Raw genomic sequence first — 18,534 nt, 5'->3', positions numbered from 1 at the left:
CTGTAAGAATTAAAGCATAGCTGAACATAAGCAAGATCTCAAACCCTATATCTTCAAACTCTCAGATGTGAAACCAGATCAGAAAAGTGTCTGATGGGATTAAACCTATATTTTATGTCAAAGCCCCTTGTTTTGTGGTGAACTTAGAGCTTTGAGGTTAAAATTATGTATAATAGCAACAACATAAACATTCCCATTTTGAGATGAAAATAGCTGTAGAACACGCGATATTAGCTTGCAGCTATAAGGTTTCTTTATAGTCACAGTGAACACAAATCTTTAATCTCACTCTTTGGTTTTTGTTTTATTTTTTTATGACAGCATTGCCTAAGGGCTTCAGTGTGTAGTGTTTTATTCTTTGAATATTTTACACTACCCTGCCTTCTTTACTAATTGTAACTTTTGTATCACAGTGCCCATATTCTAGATAGAGTTCACAAAAGAGCTAGAATTCATTCTAAGGGTGCACAGGCAGCAAAAGAATGTCTGACATTTTCTTCATCCCAATTTGTCCCTCACCATTCTTCTCATATCTGCTGTCCTTCCTAGGCAAAACCCAGGAAAATGCCTGGCCCTTGCAGGAAATTGGTTAGAAAGTAAGAATAAAGTGTTCTTGTACCTCCACTGTGTTTGCAGGAATAAGAATAATAACCCTCTTAATAATTTCCTTTGCTTAACCACGAAGCCTAAGGTAAAACATTCTTAGTATTGTAGACAGTCATTACTTTGTTCATTAAATAAATACCAAATGTGGACAAACAAAGTATAGATACAACAAATTCCAGACTGGCCATGAAAAGCTTTTTAAATTCAAATCACAATTAGGTAGAAAGAGTAGTCTGTGAAAGAGTAGCCAATGGACCATGGTTCATAAATGACTCAGAGGTCTCAAACTCTTCACACAGGTAGAGTGATCACTAATGACCTCTTTGCAATGATAATTACTGCAAATCCATACTTATTTCATGTTTGGCAGTAGGACAAAGTGATTAGCCAACTGATTTATCTACTGCTTATGTCACTGCTGAGCAGCTGGAGAAGTAGGCTGTTCATTTGTTCTGCTACAGACTACAGGCGTAGAACTTCTTGGATTACAGAAGCAGCTAAACTCAAATTGCTGAGTATTGGTTCTGCATTCATTGCGTCTCCTTTCATATGAGACAAAAACCTTTACATTATAATTTATTTTAAGACTATTTTCTTCTTTTCCACCAACTGTTCCTATTTTCATAGAATCATAGAATAGATCAGATCAAAATTGACCCGCTAGTGTGCCTTGCAATGGGCAGGGACACCTTCAGCTAGGTCAGATTGCCCAGGTTCCATCAAACCTGACCTTGAATGTTTCAAGGGAATGGTTATCTACCACCTCTCTATGCAACCTTTTCCAGTCTTTCACCACCCTCGTCATGAAAAATTTCTTCCTTATATCCAGTTCTAATCTCCCCTCTTTTAGTTTAAAGTAGTTGTACATTGTCCTATCACTACAGGGCCCATTAAAAATGTGTTCCCACCTTTCTTCTATGTTTAAGTATTGGAAAGATATTCCAAGTGGAAGATTTGTGGTACGGGACTCATAAATGTAATGTTACTGCATTATAAACATATTTTAATTGAGCTAATTTGATTTAGCTCAAATATTTCACAATTCATACTATCAGTCTATATTTCAGTATGAATCTTCTTAGATTCTATATTTGAAGATATAAATCAAAGTGTTTCCACAGTAAAGATAAGCCCATAAGTTGGATGCTTTGTAAGTGTCCATAAATAAAACTCCATCTACGAGCTTGGGACTTGTCAAGTAGCACCTTGATTATACATATATTTCTTTGTATTACTAAGCCTTATCAAGGTCAATCTTCATCCTACTTTTTAAGGTTTTAAACTATACCCCACTCTCAAAGGGATGTTTTTGTCTCATCCTTGTAGCAAAGACCCCCACCTCATTGTGCTGCCTTCCACAGCTCCACTGCTAAATGGCAGCTTAGGTTTCCACTCTCAATAAAAACAGTAAATAAAATCTTCTTATAAAAAAAACCCAATTTCCTTTTGTTGACTATTCATGGAAGAAGCTGTGAAATCTTGATTTAAAAGGTCAATTGCTCTTTACATACTACTTTTGCAAAGTTCATAAACAATCCTATAATCATATCCAAGCAACTACGTGAAGAGCATTGCAAAGGGTCTGAGTTCAAACACTCAAAAATAAGGGAAAAAAATTATGGATGAGGTTATAAGTGTAATCTCAGTTCAGCAGAAATTCAAGTGTGATAGGAGTATGAGTCAAACAGAGTTCTGAGGATTTTTCTGCAATTTTCATCAAAGTGAGCATGCCTAAAGCACCAAAAGTCTTTGAACCACGGGAGCTATGTTTTCTTAGAAGTGAAGTAAAATCAAGGGCCATTTTTTAAATGGAAAATACTTGGCAGCAGAAAGGTGAAACTATAAACAGGTTATCCTCATTCACTGTGTCCTTGGAAGGCTCATCCTTCCCTTCAGGTTGGCTCTTAGTTCAGCAATCTTTCATCAGGTTTCAATAAACCTGTATGTAGTTCTCTCTGTATCCCTAGGAAAGATATCTTTCTTTTCATTGCCTCTGATCCCTGACTGTGTCTTTTCCCAGAGCTCTGAAGAGAAGGAAAGAGAGGTGCCAACACAGTGAACTGCAAAATGATGGGCAAAACTTGTGCCATCTGTCACTACCTGCTCTAAGGACACATTCACACTACTGCCTTTAGATACTTGGCTTAGCCGTGCCAGGTCCCTGGGAAGTACTTACCTGGTCTAATAGATTCAGAGTACATGGGTAAAGTTATTAAAAATAGATTTTAAAATTATTTTAAATTTCTGGAAAATAATTCTGTGTGAAAAAGTGAGATGTGATTATACAGTAAGCAGTGAGGTCTCAGTTGATTCAGTACTCCTCCCTGTCATCCTGAGAAGGCAGCTCATTACAGTACAACTATATAAAATTATAAAATGGGGACTGTTTTCTAATTAGTCTAGCTGTCTAATTACAGGACTCAACAGCATATCTGACAGCAGGTTATCCCCAGCGAGTCAGTAACATTTTCATCCTATTTTCTGTGTTCCCAGTTCCATGCCATCATTGATAATGCACTTCATAGGTAACGTTAGGGAAGAAGTGACATGTGGCAACATCTTTACACCAGTTAAGAATACCATAACATACAATTTTGTGCAGAAAAGCAGAGTTGGAGAACAAAGAATGAGAAGCAAGTAAGTTTGAAGAAAGCAGGTAGAATTTAGGCAAACAAGGAAATTATGTCACTGAAGAAGTATCATTTTCTCGTCTCTATGCTGAGAAAATTCCTATTTATTGAGACTGTTGGTATGAAGACAGATAGCAAGCTTGGAGTTGTGTGCCATGTGTATGCTCTAATGCTGCTTTGACCTTCTCAAACAGAAAACAAGAGCCAGATTTTAGCATTAGAGTCTCCCATTATAATTACAATAGCAGATATCTTTGAATGTTTGCACAGCTACCATGTCACCAGTCTGTAGGTGTGACATAGCTAATGCCATATAAAAATTTACTTCTGCCTCTAGACCAATATGGACCAATATGAGATCCTCTCCAATGTGGCATGACATTGCAACCATGACAGTTTATGTCTTGAAATTAGCAACTGATCACCTGTATCATGTGGGAGAATCTGGTCTGACCAGTGGGATGTAATGATATGTACCCAAACTTTTTATGATAAATAAGTACAGGGGGACATTAAGTCTCATCCAGCAGAGAACCTGTGGCTGGTAGAAGCAAGAGAAATCCAAGAGTCATCCAAATCCTTCAAATGGTGTGGGCATTCAACACCTCAAAATTAGCAGTTGCATCTTCTCTCCAAGCGCTTTCACTGACTGGTTCTTGCTGGCTCCCTAGTCCTCTCCGGGGCCTGTGACCACCACAAATTTCCATCCATGCACCAACAATAAATGCACTGAGAGACAGGATGTAGTGGTTGTGTGTGGGTAGTTTGTGCAAAATAGGCTTGGCCTGAGGACACCTTTTTCACATAGAGTGTTTCCCCCAAGGAGGTCTATGACCTTCTCACTGTGCATGGTGGGACACCTGATTCTAAAACAAGAGCCATCTTTGGGAGCAGCCTGGTGAAGTGGCACAGATAGAGTCACCGACTTTTTTTTCTTGTTCCATTATTTTTGTCACATGTTTTATTGCACATAACTTCTATCACTGCAGGTATTCCATCTGTTATCTTTCTTGCACAGTGATACAGCTGTAGCTAGATACCTCCGTTTTAAACTGAGGCACGTCCTACTGAACTGTTATTCCAACCTGTAATCAAAATTTTTGAGTTGTGGCTGAAGTGCCAGATATTTCAGAGTAAACTAAAGCTTCTAAGGTTCAAACAACTCTAATCAATAAATTGTTTGTCAGTAAGAACTTTGTACCCTTTTCACCCTTAGTGACAATGTGGCTCTCTGGAGGGAACATGTGTCTTTTTAACTGCCTTTTCCAGTTAATAGACTGTATTTCACCTTGTGACATGGGAATAAAATAAATCTTGTTTTACCTAGTTTTCCAGCCATGGTACCTGTTTCCCTCCCAGAATGCAAAATGAACTCATCTGACCTGAAAAGTGGAGTCATTAAGATCCTAGTTCATTTTAGTCAAAATCCCATTTACCACTCCTGCAGCCTGGAAGTATTTTTTGTGCTGAGCCAATGCTTTTAAACGGTCTCTCTGCTGAACTGATTGTCTCTCCTTCCTGCAAGATGTCTAGATCCACATGTCAGGTTGGTTCTTTCACAAAATGTAAAAAAATTAATGTAGATCTAAGGTTCACAGCTTAGTTAGATATATTTTTTAAACTACTCATAAAGGTTTAAACACTGCATGACCCTCTAAGTAGGATCATTAACCTGTGGGTTTACTATTGAAAGAAAAAACTAATTAGAGAGAGTTGTCCATTATTAGACGAAAGGTAGTATTCCAGCAAAGCTGTCTTCCAGAACAAATTTTCCTCTGGTAATTTTATGTTCTGCAGAAACAGCACAGCCTTTGCTCTGCACTGCTATTTATAATCAAGTTTTCTGAAACCCATTCTTGCACCAATATATTAATAAACAACAAGGAGGTTTTGGTAGAGGTATGGCCTTTTGAGGACACCCCTTATCGAGGATGCAGTCAGGAAGTGTGTTGAATGTAAATGATGTAGAAATCCAGAGCCGTATCACAGAAATAAATTAGAGATACATCATGGAGCTAGAGATGGAAGGTTGTTCATCAGGTGTGCTTTCACTCCTCACATTTCTTGTGGTCTGTTCTATCCCACAGGTTTCTCCACTGAATAGTACCTGTCTCAAGGTGTGAATAGTATGGAGTAAAAATGGAGCCATGAGATAGATTTTTGCCTTTATCCTTTGCTTTCTTTCTGGATGTAGCAAGAGATTATTGCGATATTTTACATTATATCTAATTGTCAGTGAAAATGATAGAAAAAAGAAGTGCTGGAATTTCCAAGGGTAAACACAGAAATATTGCAGAACTAAGCAAACAAGTAATGACTGCCCCTTATTGGACACAGCATGGTGATCTCTGATATGAATAACCAGAGAGCCAGCAGGGACATATAACCACAAAGCAAGACCAATTATTCTATTCTATCACATCTATTGCTGTACTAATACTAATACATGCCATTTTTATTGTGTACAATCTACAAAGGTTATAAATGCTCAAAATTCTCTAAACATCTCAGCAAATATATTTTGGGAACTAAAGTAATCTATGTTCAAATTGTTCTTTTCCCATTCTCAGAAGTCACTGTTGCACTGAAAAATTATTTGACTGTGTCCCCTCTAGATCATGTATCTTTCATGAAAACAGAGTGTCGAACTCATTTGTAGTCTAGCTGAGACCTTATGATTATTAGACAGGGAGAAAATAGGGGCTGTTTCACAACAGCAGTGGTTGGAAGGCCAGCAGTTCTGTGGAGCACTGAATCTTGTATTGACAGTTCTAAACAACTACTGAAGAACTTGTAGCTATTGATCCAAGCACAACATACATCATACTAATGGAATCTCATCTCCAAAGAGTTTCTACCTGGACCAACGTGCAGAAAGGGCAGACTTTGCACACTCTTCCAGAGGCAGCATAATAATGAAAGCAATCAGTCTTCATCTTCCAGAGTCCAGCAGTACCTACCATATGATAGAAATATAATTGGAGTGTCTCCAAACAGAGTCAGTTTGATGTAAGGATAAGGCCGACAACGCCACGTTCATCTGTCCCATCTTTGTACTACAACTGAGATTAGATATATGAGATGGTTGAAACCACAATTTTGCAAAATTCATTCCAAAGTAACAAATTTACAGAATGCTACATTAATATTTATCAGTACATATTTATCAGTAGACCATTAAAACTATCTCAGCCCTCCCATGCCACATCCATATCAATCTCATTATCCTGTCTATTTCTGAAAATGTCAGGAAAGAATATGGTTCTTTTGGTGTGTTTTGATGAGACACAGAAAGCTCTAATCCTTTTCAAATCTCCATGCTGGCTATTTTACAAGGATTTACAACTATTTTGCTGATTTGATTGTCACCAGTCAGCTTCCTTCTCAAGCATCCACCCATCAGTTTGACTGCTGGTCCTGTACCTCCTTGCTTGGGATGCGTGCATTCAGCTCCCAGTAGCACTTCTATAACTGACTCTCTATGTATGCCAGGGAGAGAGCACTACAAAGTAGAAAACACCTCCATGGGGCTGGGTCTTAAACAATGCATATTAATTAGCTGCAAACTGCAATGGTTTGGGGGTATTTTTTTGGGGGGGTGCGTAGGGGGGGAACTGCTGTTCTTTATTTTACCTGAGAGCAAGGGCTTAATGCAAAAAAACAATAATTTATTCTCTTCTATCCAGCTCTTCTATTCATATAAGGCAGTAACAGCATATTTAACAAAATAATTTTTCGAGAGGTGGAAAATATTCAGTTTCATTGCTGTGTTACATAAAAGCACCACTTGCAGTTAATATTCTAGTAGTGCTGAAGAATCAACCCTGGAAAGCAGATTCCATCTGGCTGGACATCATTACACAGCTTACAACAATTGTGTTTTAGCTAGATGACTGCTAGATGACTTTCATATGATGAGTATATGAAAATTTCCCATGTAAGCATCTAATTAACAGTCTTCAATTTACAAGAATATAATTTGAATGAAATTTAAGTTTCAGCTCTTCATGTTCTATTGCTGAAGTTAATGTTAACTCTTCAAGCATAGCATGGTTGGGCTGTTTTGAGATTTGTCTTTATGTACTACAAACCATAATAGAACCACGTTGTTGAAGGAAATTATGTTATTTTACACTGGCTAAAGACCTGCCTCCTTGACCACCTGGTCTGTTTGAATTTTACTTCTTGCATATAGGGTCTGCCTTTGAGTAAAAATGTTTCTTTTCCAGCTAACAAGTGAAACATGGAAATATCTTAGACTAACTAAAGTTTCCTGTGTATTTTTTTTTTCCTGAAGGGAGCATGCAGTCCTTGCAGAAGTTATTATTTCTAAAGTTTCTGAGTAAAAGGAGTAAGTTAATAATTCATTGCTGTCACTTAGAAACATGGAGAAGATTATTGTGATAAAGCTTTTCCTGAAAAGAAGGAACCTTCTTGCAGTAGGAAAAAAATTCTGACATTGAAATAGTGTGCAAAAAAAGAGGAACGCATTTAATTATTAAAAATATTTAAATATTAAAATATATATTAAATTTAAATGGGTCAAGAGTATTATATGGATTTTAAAAATATGAAAGAACATTTTAATAATTATAGAGTGTTTCCAGCATATCTAGAGATAAATTGTTCTAAACCAACTGTATTTTATAAGAGCTTTTAAAGGAAGTCTTGGACTTGAAGGCAAGGCAGAAAAGACCTTAAATGTCCTTTCCTAACAATTCTTTGAACAGGTATTTCTAGAACACTTATCCTGGTATGTCGTCTGAGTAATACTCCTGTTCTTTCTTTGCACAAGATGAAACACATTTGAGGGTAAAATGTTTGAGGAGCATGACAAAGTACCAATTATTAAAGGGATATTAAATTTTTAATATGTACCAACACTTCCTTGAGCATACCAGTAAAAATGTAGAATAATTTAAATATCTACTTGTTGTATAATTTCTCTAGCAAATAGATTACTGATCTGAATTTCTGTTACATTTACAGTTAGGCTCTGTTTTAGTTTATTACTTCAGTTATCTTGTTTATTACCTTAGAAATTTAATTTTTTAGCACCTTTCTATCATCCTTCACATTGGTGCTATTCATAGAGTCTTTAAAGCAAACTATGTGCTTAAGTTTTGATTTGAATAAAGTCATTAATAAAAAGCATGATTTAAACTAATAATGACCAGCTGATGTATACAAAGTAAAAAGCACTCCCAAAGACACTTCTAATTCTGACATATCAGTGTTTTCCAGACTTTACTGCACAGAAACACTGCAGAGATCATATTTATTCTCTGTGCTTAGAACAGAAGCTACATTTGTTAGCAAAAAATAATTTCTAGTGTCATCCACCTGAAATTATATTTACATACATGGACAACATTTGCACCAGGGAGAGCTGTGTATTTTCATGTACAAATTTTCCTGTGCAGCAAACAGGAAGGCCAAATGAGAGGCCTGGCTGTGGTCCTTTGAAAGAAACTGCCCTAAGACAATTTGCATAGATTTGTTTAAATAAAGCTGGAAGTAGTTTGTGAGACATTAATAATAAGGCTTAACATATTCCAATAACCTAAGATATCACACACAGGAATTACACCATTATAAATGTTTGAAAACATGAAGTGAAGAAAATCCAAATAATTTCGTGCTCTGCCAAGGGACTGTGCCAAATATAAGGGTTCTTTTCTAATTAAGTCAAGAATATTAAAATAAAAATTATTCTATCTAGGGTGATATAATTAAAAAATGTAAATAAAGTAGATTGTCTTTTGTTTATATAAGTGGCTTTACTATAGCAATGACTCACATGCGTTTTCTGTAACCATTAGAGGTTTGTGCATCTATTATGAAGGAGTAAGAGAAAGCAATGGGGAATGAGATAGCCCAAAGCCATTCAGGGAGAAATAGGGGTTTCATCTATTTACATATACTTGTTCTGATTCCTTGTAGTCTACATTAAAGGAAACTGACAGATCCCAAACCCAAACTAATGTCAAATGACAGACTGTTCAGATCAGAACACTGTGAGGGGCTACAGGCTAAATGAGTCAGTGCAGCTTCCCTCCATTTGCATCTTTAAAATTCTTATTCCCAACATGCAGACAAGCCAATTTCATACTCCTGATTTTAGATACAAATGACAAATGCAGGGGATGATTTTCTGACCACCAATAACTTTCTTTTTAATTCCAGTTAATAGGTGTTAAAGTTTGTGAAGTTTTTAACTAAATGTTGTGCCTCCCTGATTGCTGTGGTTATATCTCTAATATAAGTAGAGATATAACTCTAATATAACTTTCAAACCAAAGTAAAACAAAAATTTACTTTGGTTTGAAAGTCAAAAGTTAATATCAAAAGAACTAATTGAAAACAGAGAAAGATAATAGTATCTACAGCCTAATCAAACTACCCATTGCTAATTCTTCCTCCCTGCCAAAAATGGCCACACATCTGACTTCTATTTTTTCTTACTCTGTAATTGTTATTTAAAGCATATAGAGCTCCAAGTATAAGCTGCCTGACATTAATTTCTATTAAGATCCAGACAGTGTCCCTGTCTGTGTAAGAAGTCCTCAGTAAAATCCCAAACTGTTTTGTGGCAATTCTAATGTTTGCTGCCTCAACTGCTCAGCTGCTTCAGCATCCAGAAACAACTTCTACAGCAGACTCAAGACATCTGCTTGTGAGAATCTGCTATGAATGATGCAAGAGAATGAAAATTAGGGTTTCCACTTCTCATTATGTAAATCTTGATGGAAGTCTCTGCTCACTGATCTAACGTGATATGGAGAACACAGGCATATCCTGGCCCCAGTGGGTCAAGGTAAAACTGCCCCTGGTGATAAAGAAGGCTGAAAATTTCCAGCATCAATTTCCAATATACAATACGATGTCCTCTACCCGCTGTAAATAATATCTGAGAATTTCTATGGTGGGTGATACCAGATGTTAATAAACTAATATTGTTTTAGTAAGACAGTGCAACAGTAAAAGTATCTGCACTACTAATACAATTCATTTATATTTAAGAATTAATCAAAGGAAAATTATATGGCAGGCAGAATAGATCTCCTTTTTTTTCATACCAAAACAATGATGTCTGTATTTCCCATGTCTTACTCCTTCCTCTCAACATTATACCAAAATTTATGGTCACTCTCAAAAATTTTCTGTAAACAGAGAAAAAAAAAAAAAAAAAAAAAAAAAAAAAAAAAAAAAAAAAAAAAAACCAAAGCACGAAACCTAAATAACCTAAATGAAGCTGAGGTTGTCATTCACATTTGAGGGGACCTTACACTGTGTTCACCTCTGTCAGTATGTTCTTTACCCCTCTGTCAGTCAGAAGATTAAGAGAAGGCATTTCAGACAGCCAAATAAAGGATGCCCAAACACCATCCATAAGAAAAGATCCAGCATTTCTTATGAGCCTGATTTCCATCCATCAGCTCCTTAGCAGACACTTGGTCTCAGAGACCACCTTTCTATTCAGGTCAACATCCCATATGCAAACAGTGTGGAATGTCATCCTTCCAGATAAAGCAGCACATTCTTTTTCAAAGACTTACTCTCCCTGGTGTATATTTCATTGCTGAAAGAACAAAATTGACAGAATTCCTGATCTGAGTGAGCTAATGCATTTGTGTTTAAACAAATGTACTAAGTGTGTTTTCCAATCTAAAGTGTTACTGATGAGTATAAAGTTTGAATAGACTGCAATATTTTTACAGTTAAAATAATAATTTGAAAATATTTTCTGAGAGGTATGGTTGCTGAGTATTTTGCAGACTTCCAATGTTAATCTAAGTCAAATCCTGAAGCCTTAGAGGGGAAAATTTACACTCTCATTCATATTTCTATGGCTTTGTAGCAGTTCTCAAACTAGTTTAGTGGATTATGCTGTCATTAGCAAAACTGACATTATAGAAAAGCTACTAATACGTATGTCCAAATTTGCTGATGTTCTGGACAAGCAAACCACAGGTGCTGCAGGCTGGGCATCCAACAGCTGCACTACTTCTGATACAATCAAAGTGGAAAATTATAATATGCAGAGATATAAGACACACTTTGAAATCATATTCAATTTCAATTTAGCTCTTTTAATTATTAATTTGTTGGGGGGTTCAGCTTCATTGGCAGTGATGCTTGTGGCTAATTGATTTTCATGTCTGTGCTTTAAGCACTTACATCCTCTCACAGGTCTTCTGTCATGTGTGTCAGCCCAGTGCAGGTGTCTAACGGCTATTTCTACATGAGCAGGTAGCATGGATCAATAGCAGAAGAAAAAAGTTGATGCTATCCTCACTGTCCACTGTCCAAAGTTTCTCTTTGGAACAGCTCCATTCCACAGGTGGATTCTCGTTTTTATCTGAAAAGAAATTAATTCCTCAAGCCCTTCTACTTTAGTATCAGCAAAACTTCAGCTGATGAGACTACTCTATTTCGCAAGCAAGTGGGGACAATGAGGAAATTGATTTTAATGTCTTGCAGCAGCTGGGATTTTGTCCCACAAATTATGTCAGATCATGAAATGTACTTATATCTGGGGAATTAAATTAAGATTTGAGGGTGAGATTTAGTGCCAGGTTGAGATCCAAAGTGTGGAGATCTGCAATGTGGATTAGACATTGCACTTTTCTACCTTTTATAGAGGTTCAACTGACTGCTGAGAAGATCCATAAATTAACCTGTAAAATAGAAATTCATGTCACGTGCAGTTTTAATTTTACAAACAGCCTCTAGAACAAAAGTTTTTTCTTTCCTCCCTGGTCATCATGTTGATCTTTCCAAATGTCAGCTTGATTAGAATTAATCTTTCTGAATACTGATGATCAAAATTTTCCTTATTATATTTCCTCAGCACTTAATGTATTAATACTTCCATAAAGAGATGCAAGTTGGTATCTGATATATTCTAGGGTTGCATTTTGCTTTACTGCATGGTCCTCTCAGTTCACTGCTTTTCTACAATTCTGCTGCTCAGTTGCTGTCTCAAAGAAGCATTTATTTAAACAAATTTTTAGCAGTGTTTCTGAATCCTGGTAAGTTTGAATCCTGGTAACTTAAAAATAATACCAGAATATAAAAACCAATTTCTCTCTCTCCAAAAAAAGTCTTTTCTTCAACCAGTTTCTTAACAATCCTTAATTTTTGTATTAAATGTATTTAAACAGTCATGGGAATTTCAGCATGAAAATCATGCTTGAAACCCATGGAAGATTAAATCTGCATTTATTTTCTCTAGAAAATATTTCTTCTTATGAAATATTATAATAATTATAATATATAATTACAATTATATTATTATTTATTATATTATATTATAATTATATATTATATTATATATACTAATTATAATTATTATATTATATATAATAATTATAATATATAATAATTATAATCTCTTTCAGTGTACTTAAGTTAACCCAGGTTCAATTTTATCTCAAGTCCATTTGCTGTTATATCTTAATTCCTTTTTCCTAGCAATTACTGCTAAAATCTCTGTTGCAGTTGATCTCAAGTCAACACATTTTTTGACATCCAGACATTAACTCTCATCTCATTTTCTTCATGTTATTAGACAGATGAAAACCCTTTTCTACAGGGACACTGATTTTGTGCCACTTTTTCTTCAGAAATCTTTTATAGACAACATCCATCTCCTTTAGGTGATGACAAGGATTTTTTTAATACTTAAATATGATAATTTCCAAACTCTCACCTTGATCTTTCAACCGTCTTTTCTCTATTTGTTAATCTATTATCATCTGTCCCTCAGTTTCTAGTCAGTTAATCATTATGGGTTGCTTCTTTTCCTGAATTATCCTTGATTCTACCCCATCCCCATTTTCCTCTCTTTGCTTCCCTTCTGTTTATGAAGTAAAAAAAAACTTTTTGCTATGAAACTTTTTTTGTTAAAATATGCAGACATGCCACGCAGGGGGTCTCTCTGTGACTGAGAGATATTGGCAGGGAAGGAGGAGAAGTCTATGTTCCTGCTGTGTGCAGCAAGTATTGTATGCATAAATAAAGCATTTCAGTTTCCATCATAACCAGGCCTCTGGCTTTTTTCCTAAATACACAAAAAAAAAAAAAAAAAAAAAAAAAAAAAAAAGGGAGGACAGATGAGTGCTAGGCAACTTAAAGAAAATATTAATTTCTGAGCCAAATAATTTGCCAGTAAATGTGTTTGCAATTCCTTTGATTGAGTGATTACTCTTTCCCTCATGGACAACAGGATCTTTTAACTGCATAGAAATGTAGTTGACAATATCCATAAGATTCATTAGATAATCTTCCATACACATCTAAATTTCTTTCCCTACAAGATCAGAATTCAAAAATTTTATATCAGGACTTAAACTGTGTATAAGCTTCTATAATTTCCAAACTTTAAAGGAATGTCTTTTTTTTCTGTTCCTGTCAATATATTGATGAGAACTATCACTGTTCTGCAAAGACTATTGCCATACAAATGATGTCATCAGAGCATTGAAAACTGAGCATGTTGATAGATTTTTTTTTAAATTACACTGAGAGAAAATGAAAGAAGCTTGCATTCCTGTCAGTTTTTAAAGCAGTGTTTCTTCAAAGGTATGACATACTGTAACAAAGTTTCATGCCTTCTTATTTGTTGGAAAAAAATCCATACCATCAAAAATCTAATACAGTCATTTGCTTAATACAATAATGTTTTCTATAAAATTACCTTTGCACAAATAATGTGACTCAAATACTGGTGTATAATTTTTTAGAGCAGGATGGGAGATGCATCCTCAGATTGCACTGGTGAGCCCTAGAGTTGGCATGTCCTTCCTCTGCCCCATTCATTTTGAAGCTATTATTTTCTTCTTCTGTCTGCTGAGAGCAGTGAGTGGTTTCACATCTGAAGTGAAGAGAAGCACATTTTTCACTGGAATGAAATTCTGTTTCCTCCACCGTAATGTTTATGAACCTCAGATAATAAACACCATTTCTCACAGAGTTAGAAAGTAGGTGATATTATTCTGGAAGGGAGGAAGGAAGGAAGGAAGGAAGGAAGGAAGGAAGGAAGGAAGGAAGGAAGGAAGGAAGGAAGGAAGGAAGGAAGGAAGGAAGGAAGGAAGGAAGGAAGGAAGGAAGGAAGGAAGGAAGGAAGGAAGGAAGGAAGGAAGGAAGGAAGGAAGGAAGGAAGGAAGGAAGGAAGGAAGGAAGGAAGGAAGGAAGGAAGGAAGGAAGGAAGGAAGGAAGGAAGGAAGGAAGGAAGGAAGGAAGGAAGGAAGGAAGGAAGGAAGGAAGGAAGGAAGGAAGGAAGGAAGGAAGGAAGGAAGGAAGGAAGGAAGGAAGGAAGGAAGGAAGGAAGGAAGGAAGGAAGGAAGGAAGGAAGGAAGGAAGGAAGGAAGGAAGGAAGGAAGGAAGGAAGGAAGGATCTCATATTAATGATTTAATTTGAGCACATTATTGAATTTTAAGCCTATGAAAATCACTCCTAGCATAAATAAAAGGTACCAGCTGTGTGGTTTAACTCATACAGCCTATAAATGTAATTCCGTCCCTCTTTTGCTGCTGAAGAACCCAACCCAGTCCTGTCAAAAGTGCCCTACACCTGATAAATACTTCTCAAGAGTAAAACCCAACATTGATCCCTCCATGATTTCTAATCATAAACTCCACAGAGGATTCCCAGCAGGAGTGTCAGTCTATACTGTATCATCCAGAAAGTCCTGTCTGGACAAGTATATTTAAAAACCCAACCATCCCTGAGGAAGAGCCACCCACCCGCCTTATTTAGATTCTATAACACACAGAGGTGTTACTTTAGTTTTCAAATACAGGAGAAAGAGGCACCCCATGTCCTGCCCCACTCCTACCTGAAAGCATTTGCTGAGGATTATCTGCTTCCAGTGTCCGTGCTCCCAGCCTACATCTCCCAAGACTTTTGAGAGCTGTAACCACTACCTAACCTGGGAAAGGATACACAACACCTGCAAGCAGGGCTTGGATTAAATACCATCTAAGAGTTGTCATATTCCTTTTAGGCTCCTAGTTCCCTGTCAGAAAAAGAGCCATGATTATTTACTGCTCTTCCAGACTGCAACTCTAAGATAGAATAAATTCAGGGTCTTTGTCATTTTAGAAGAGCAAAAAGAGTGTTGATTTACATGCTGCTTCATGGACTTTATGATTAATATTGTGCAAGCAAAACCAAAATTTGAAACTCCTAAATGTGAGCAGTTGAACATTTCTCATGAACATGCTTTAATGGGGTGACTTACCAAGAGGTAAGTGGAGCTGCAATTATAGACTCAGAAAAAAAAATAAAATCCCATGTACAAAAAGCAGAGATTATTTAAGTCCCTTTGCTACACTGTGCTGTGATGCCATAAATCCCATTTTGACCAGATACAATTAATTTTATAAGGTTTTTTTTCTTGTCTTTTGAATTTTGCTTCCCATTCTTCTCAGATCTGATTTCTTAGGTCATTTTTTTTCTAGATGGAATAGCCTGTGCTTGATATTGAAATGTGATTTGACAATAATATAGTGGTGAAACTTTGAAGACAAATTATGAAGGATTACCTTTTTTACTGTTCTACAAAAGTTTCATTACAATTCAACCTTAATAATTGTCAAAGGATACTAATCCACTGATGCTTCTGTGAAAATTTTGAATTAAGGAAGAACTAGTAAAATGGATTTATTAAACCCTTTTTGAAACAGAAGATAATTCAGTTATCATCTTCATCATCCCTTGCTACAGAGGCAGCAGTCCTTAATCCTATTTATTATCTCTGAAAGATATCATCATGGAATTTGGCTGGTAGGCTGGGAGAGATATTTATATATCTATGGACTTATCCTTTCCAGGATAACTATTCTTCCACATGGGAGTCTGCGAATCCTGAATGCTTCCAAGTCTGATGAAGGGCGGTATTTATGCCAAGGTGTAAATGTATTTGGATCTGCAGAAATCATTGCATCAGTGTCTGTTAAAGGTATGAAAAAATGTTTTGATGGTAATGATGATTTATTTTGACTAATATTTAAATATTACTTAGAATCCCCAGCCAACCATAAAACAGCATTCTCCAGGCAGAAAAAAAAAAGCATTTCTAACAAGCTAAGGTGACTAAACTCCATCTGATCAAACATTGAATCAGATTGCAAAGTCCAGCTGTTTTATTGTGGACGTGTCATAAGAATTAGTATATATATTAAATCACTCAAACTATAAATAATTCAATATCCCTTTTGACATATTTTATCTTTGGGAACTCACCCCTAACTTTTTCTGCATGAGAAGAAACCTTTAAATTAAAGTAATAATTGTATCTATATAAATTTCAGAGGAAGGTAGTATCTTACAAGATCAATAATAATAATAAAACCACTGAGTAACACTCTATTTCTGAACATTCTTTTCTTTTTCATTTTTTAGCTGAATTAATGGATTTTCTTTGCAGGTGTTCAAGCCTTTTGACTTCATTTTTCAAGCTTCTTCCTGTATTTAGTAATCCAGGAAACATTCTTTTATTATTTTATGTGACAAAACTGAAATTTTCATGTAATCACAAGATTCCAGGTGCTGCAGCCTTAAAAAAAATAGCTTTTCCTGAAATTAATAAAGTTAATTAATTAATCCATGTCAGATGTCCCATAGATCGCTGTTTAGGATTCTGCCTTATTGACTCCATGAAACTGTCTGTACCTTCTGATCCCCAGTGTCATACTTCAGTGTGTATTATGAATATCTTTCAGTATTTGACTGTCATACTAACAAGAAATGTAAGCTCTGAGTAGACTCAGCATCAGTCAATCCTATTATTTTGGTCTGGCACTATAAGTTAATTTCCATCTGAATGTTGCTAACACTCCTCTGTTTCCAGAACCCACAAGAATAGAGCTGACTCCCAAGAAGATTGAGTTAACGGTTGGAGAGAGCATCGTCCTCAGCTGCAAAGCCCTTCATGACAGCACAATGGATGTCACCTTCTACTGGACGCTCAATGGGCAGCCCATTGACTTTGAGAAAGAAGGTGGACACTTTGAAAGCATCAAGGCAGTAAGTGACCATGCATTTGTCATCTCTGTGCTGGGAAGTGATAGAAATTTGTATGCTTTTATATGTCTCTCATTTACCAAATTTTGACCAAACTGAGAAATAACTGGTTTCAGTAACACTGGAAAGAAATGTTGGATAGAGAAAGTGCAAACTGCAGACCACTAGAATTACTCCAAGTAGTATTCTTCAAGAAGATATTAAATTTAAACTTACATATCCTATTATTAGTGATGTATCAGATAGTCTTCGTGAGGGAACAGGAAGGTGTTTTCATCAAATCCTACTTACATTCTTCTGCTGATTTTAATATAGAAAGGTTGTTGCTATAAGCACTGATGTCTCTCTCACAGATAACATGGCTTTTGAAATGCCCTCACCTCCCAATGCTTTACTTGCCTGGAAAATATTTTACTATCTGAATAGCAAGGGCTATATTTACTAGCTTCCCTGCATGAGGTACTTCCTGACTGTGTAACCATTATTTAAGTCAGTATGAATCATAGGACAAAAATATACATACCAACTTAAAATATTGCTACTTGAGTCAAAAAGAGTTTCATATGATCAAACAGTATGATAAAGAATTACAAACCTGTCTCATGTAAAATGATTTGAACATTTCTTAGTAGAAAAAAATCCTTTAATGTGAACAAGCTTGGAAATTGAATCTACAGTAATTTAACTGAATCTTCCAACTAATGAAATGTAAATCAAATGTCCATGCTGTGTTAACAGAGAAAAATTAAGTTCATAAAGGTCAGGAAATTTTAAAACTTAATGTATCTCATTTGAGTACAATGTAGCAAAGTTAACATTGCATTAAAAAAATTGTCAGCTGCAATCAATTCATTCTTCTGCTTGCCTATGTGGAAATCATACTCTTTACAGAAGTCATATCCTCTTGGTGGGGGTTCATGTTTTTAAAATTTTAGTTTACTTCAATAAACCTTTTAATTGAAAAACATTAGCTAGGTATATTTTAGTGGGAAGTCTCTTAGCATAGTTATCTTCTTCTGAGGAATATAACATGCAAAAGAACACTATTTGTGTAAGAAGGAAAACTTGCACTCCTCTTTAACTTCAAGGCCATTCTTTGATTCAAGAAAAAACCCTATGATTACAATTTAACTTCAAGTGATTCCCAAAAAAATTGAAATCTAAAACATGCTACATGATTCTTTCCTTGTATTCCAGCATCTCTCTTCAAGGAAAATTTTTAATCACTGGGAAAAATCCACAGTCTAGGAAATTTTCAAAGTAATT

The 18,534-nt window shown here is 35.8% G+C and overlaps 1 protein-coding gene across 5 annotated transcripts in view; it reads left to right on the top strand.

Annotated features, from left to right (window-relative positions):
- Window positions 1-18,534, top strand: part of CNTN5 (contactin 5) — a 603,752-nt gene that overhangs the window by 522,728 nt on the left and 62,490 nt on the right. For all 5 annotated transcript variants that reach the window (XM_064409453.1, XM_064409454.1, XM_064409456.1 and 2 more), the window contains 2 exons: window positions 16,077-16,204; window positions 17,096-17,271. In XM_064409453.1, the coding sequence (XP_064265523.1) occupies window positions 16,077-16,204; window positions 17,096-17,271 (304 nt within the window). The remainder of the gene's footprint in view (window positions 1-16,076; window positions 16,205-17,095; window positions 17,272-18,534) is intronic.

The sequence above is a fragment of the Passer domesticus genome, chromosome 2, assembly GCF_036417665.1.
Source record: "Passer domesticus isolate bPasDom1 chromosome 2, bPasDom1.hap1, whole genome shotgun sequence".
Taxonomy (NCBI): domain Eukaryota; kingdom Metazoa; phylum Chordata; class Aves; order Passeriformes; family Passeridae; genus Passer; species Passer domesticus.
Note: the sequence above shows the minus strand (reverse complement) of the source record. Positions and strands in the feature narration are given on the sequence as shown.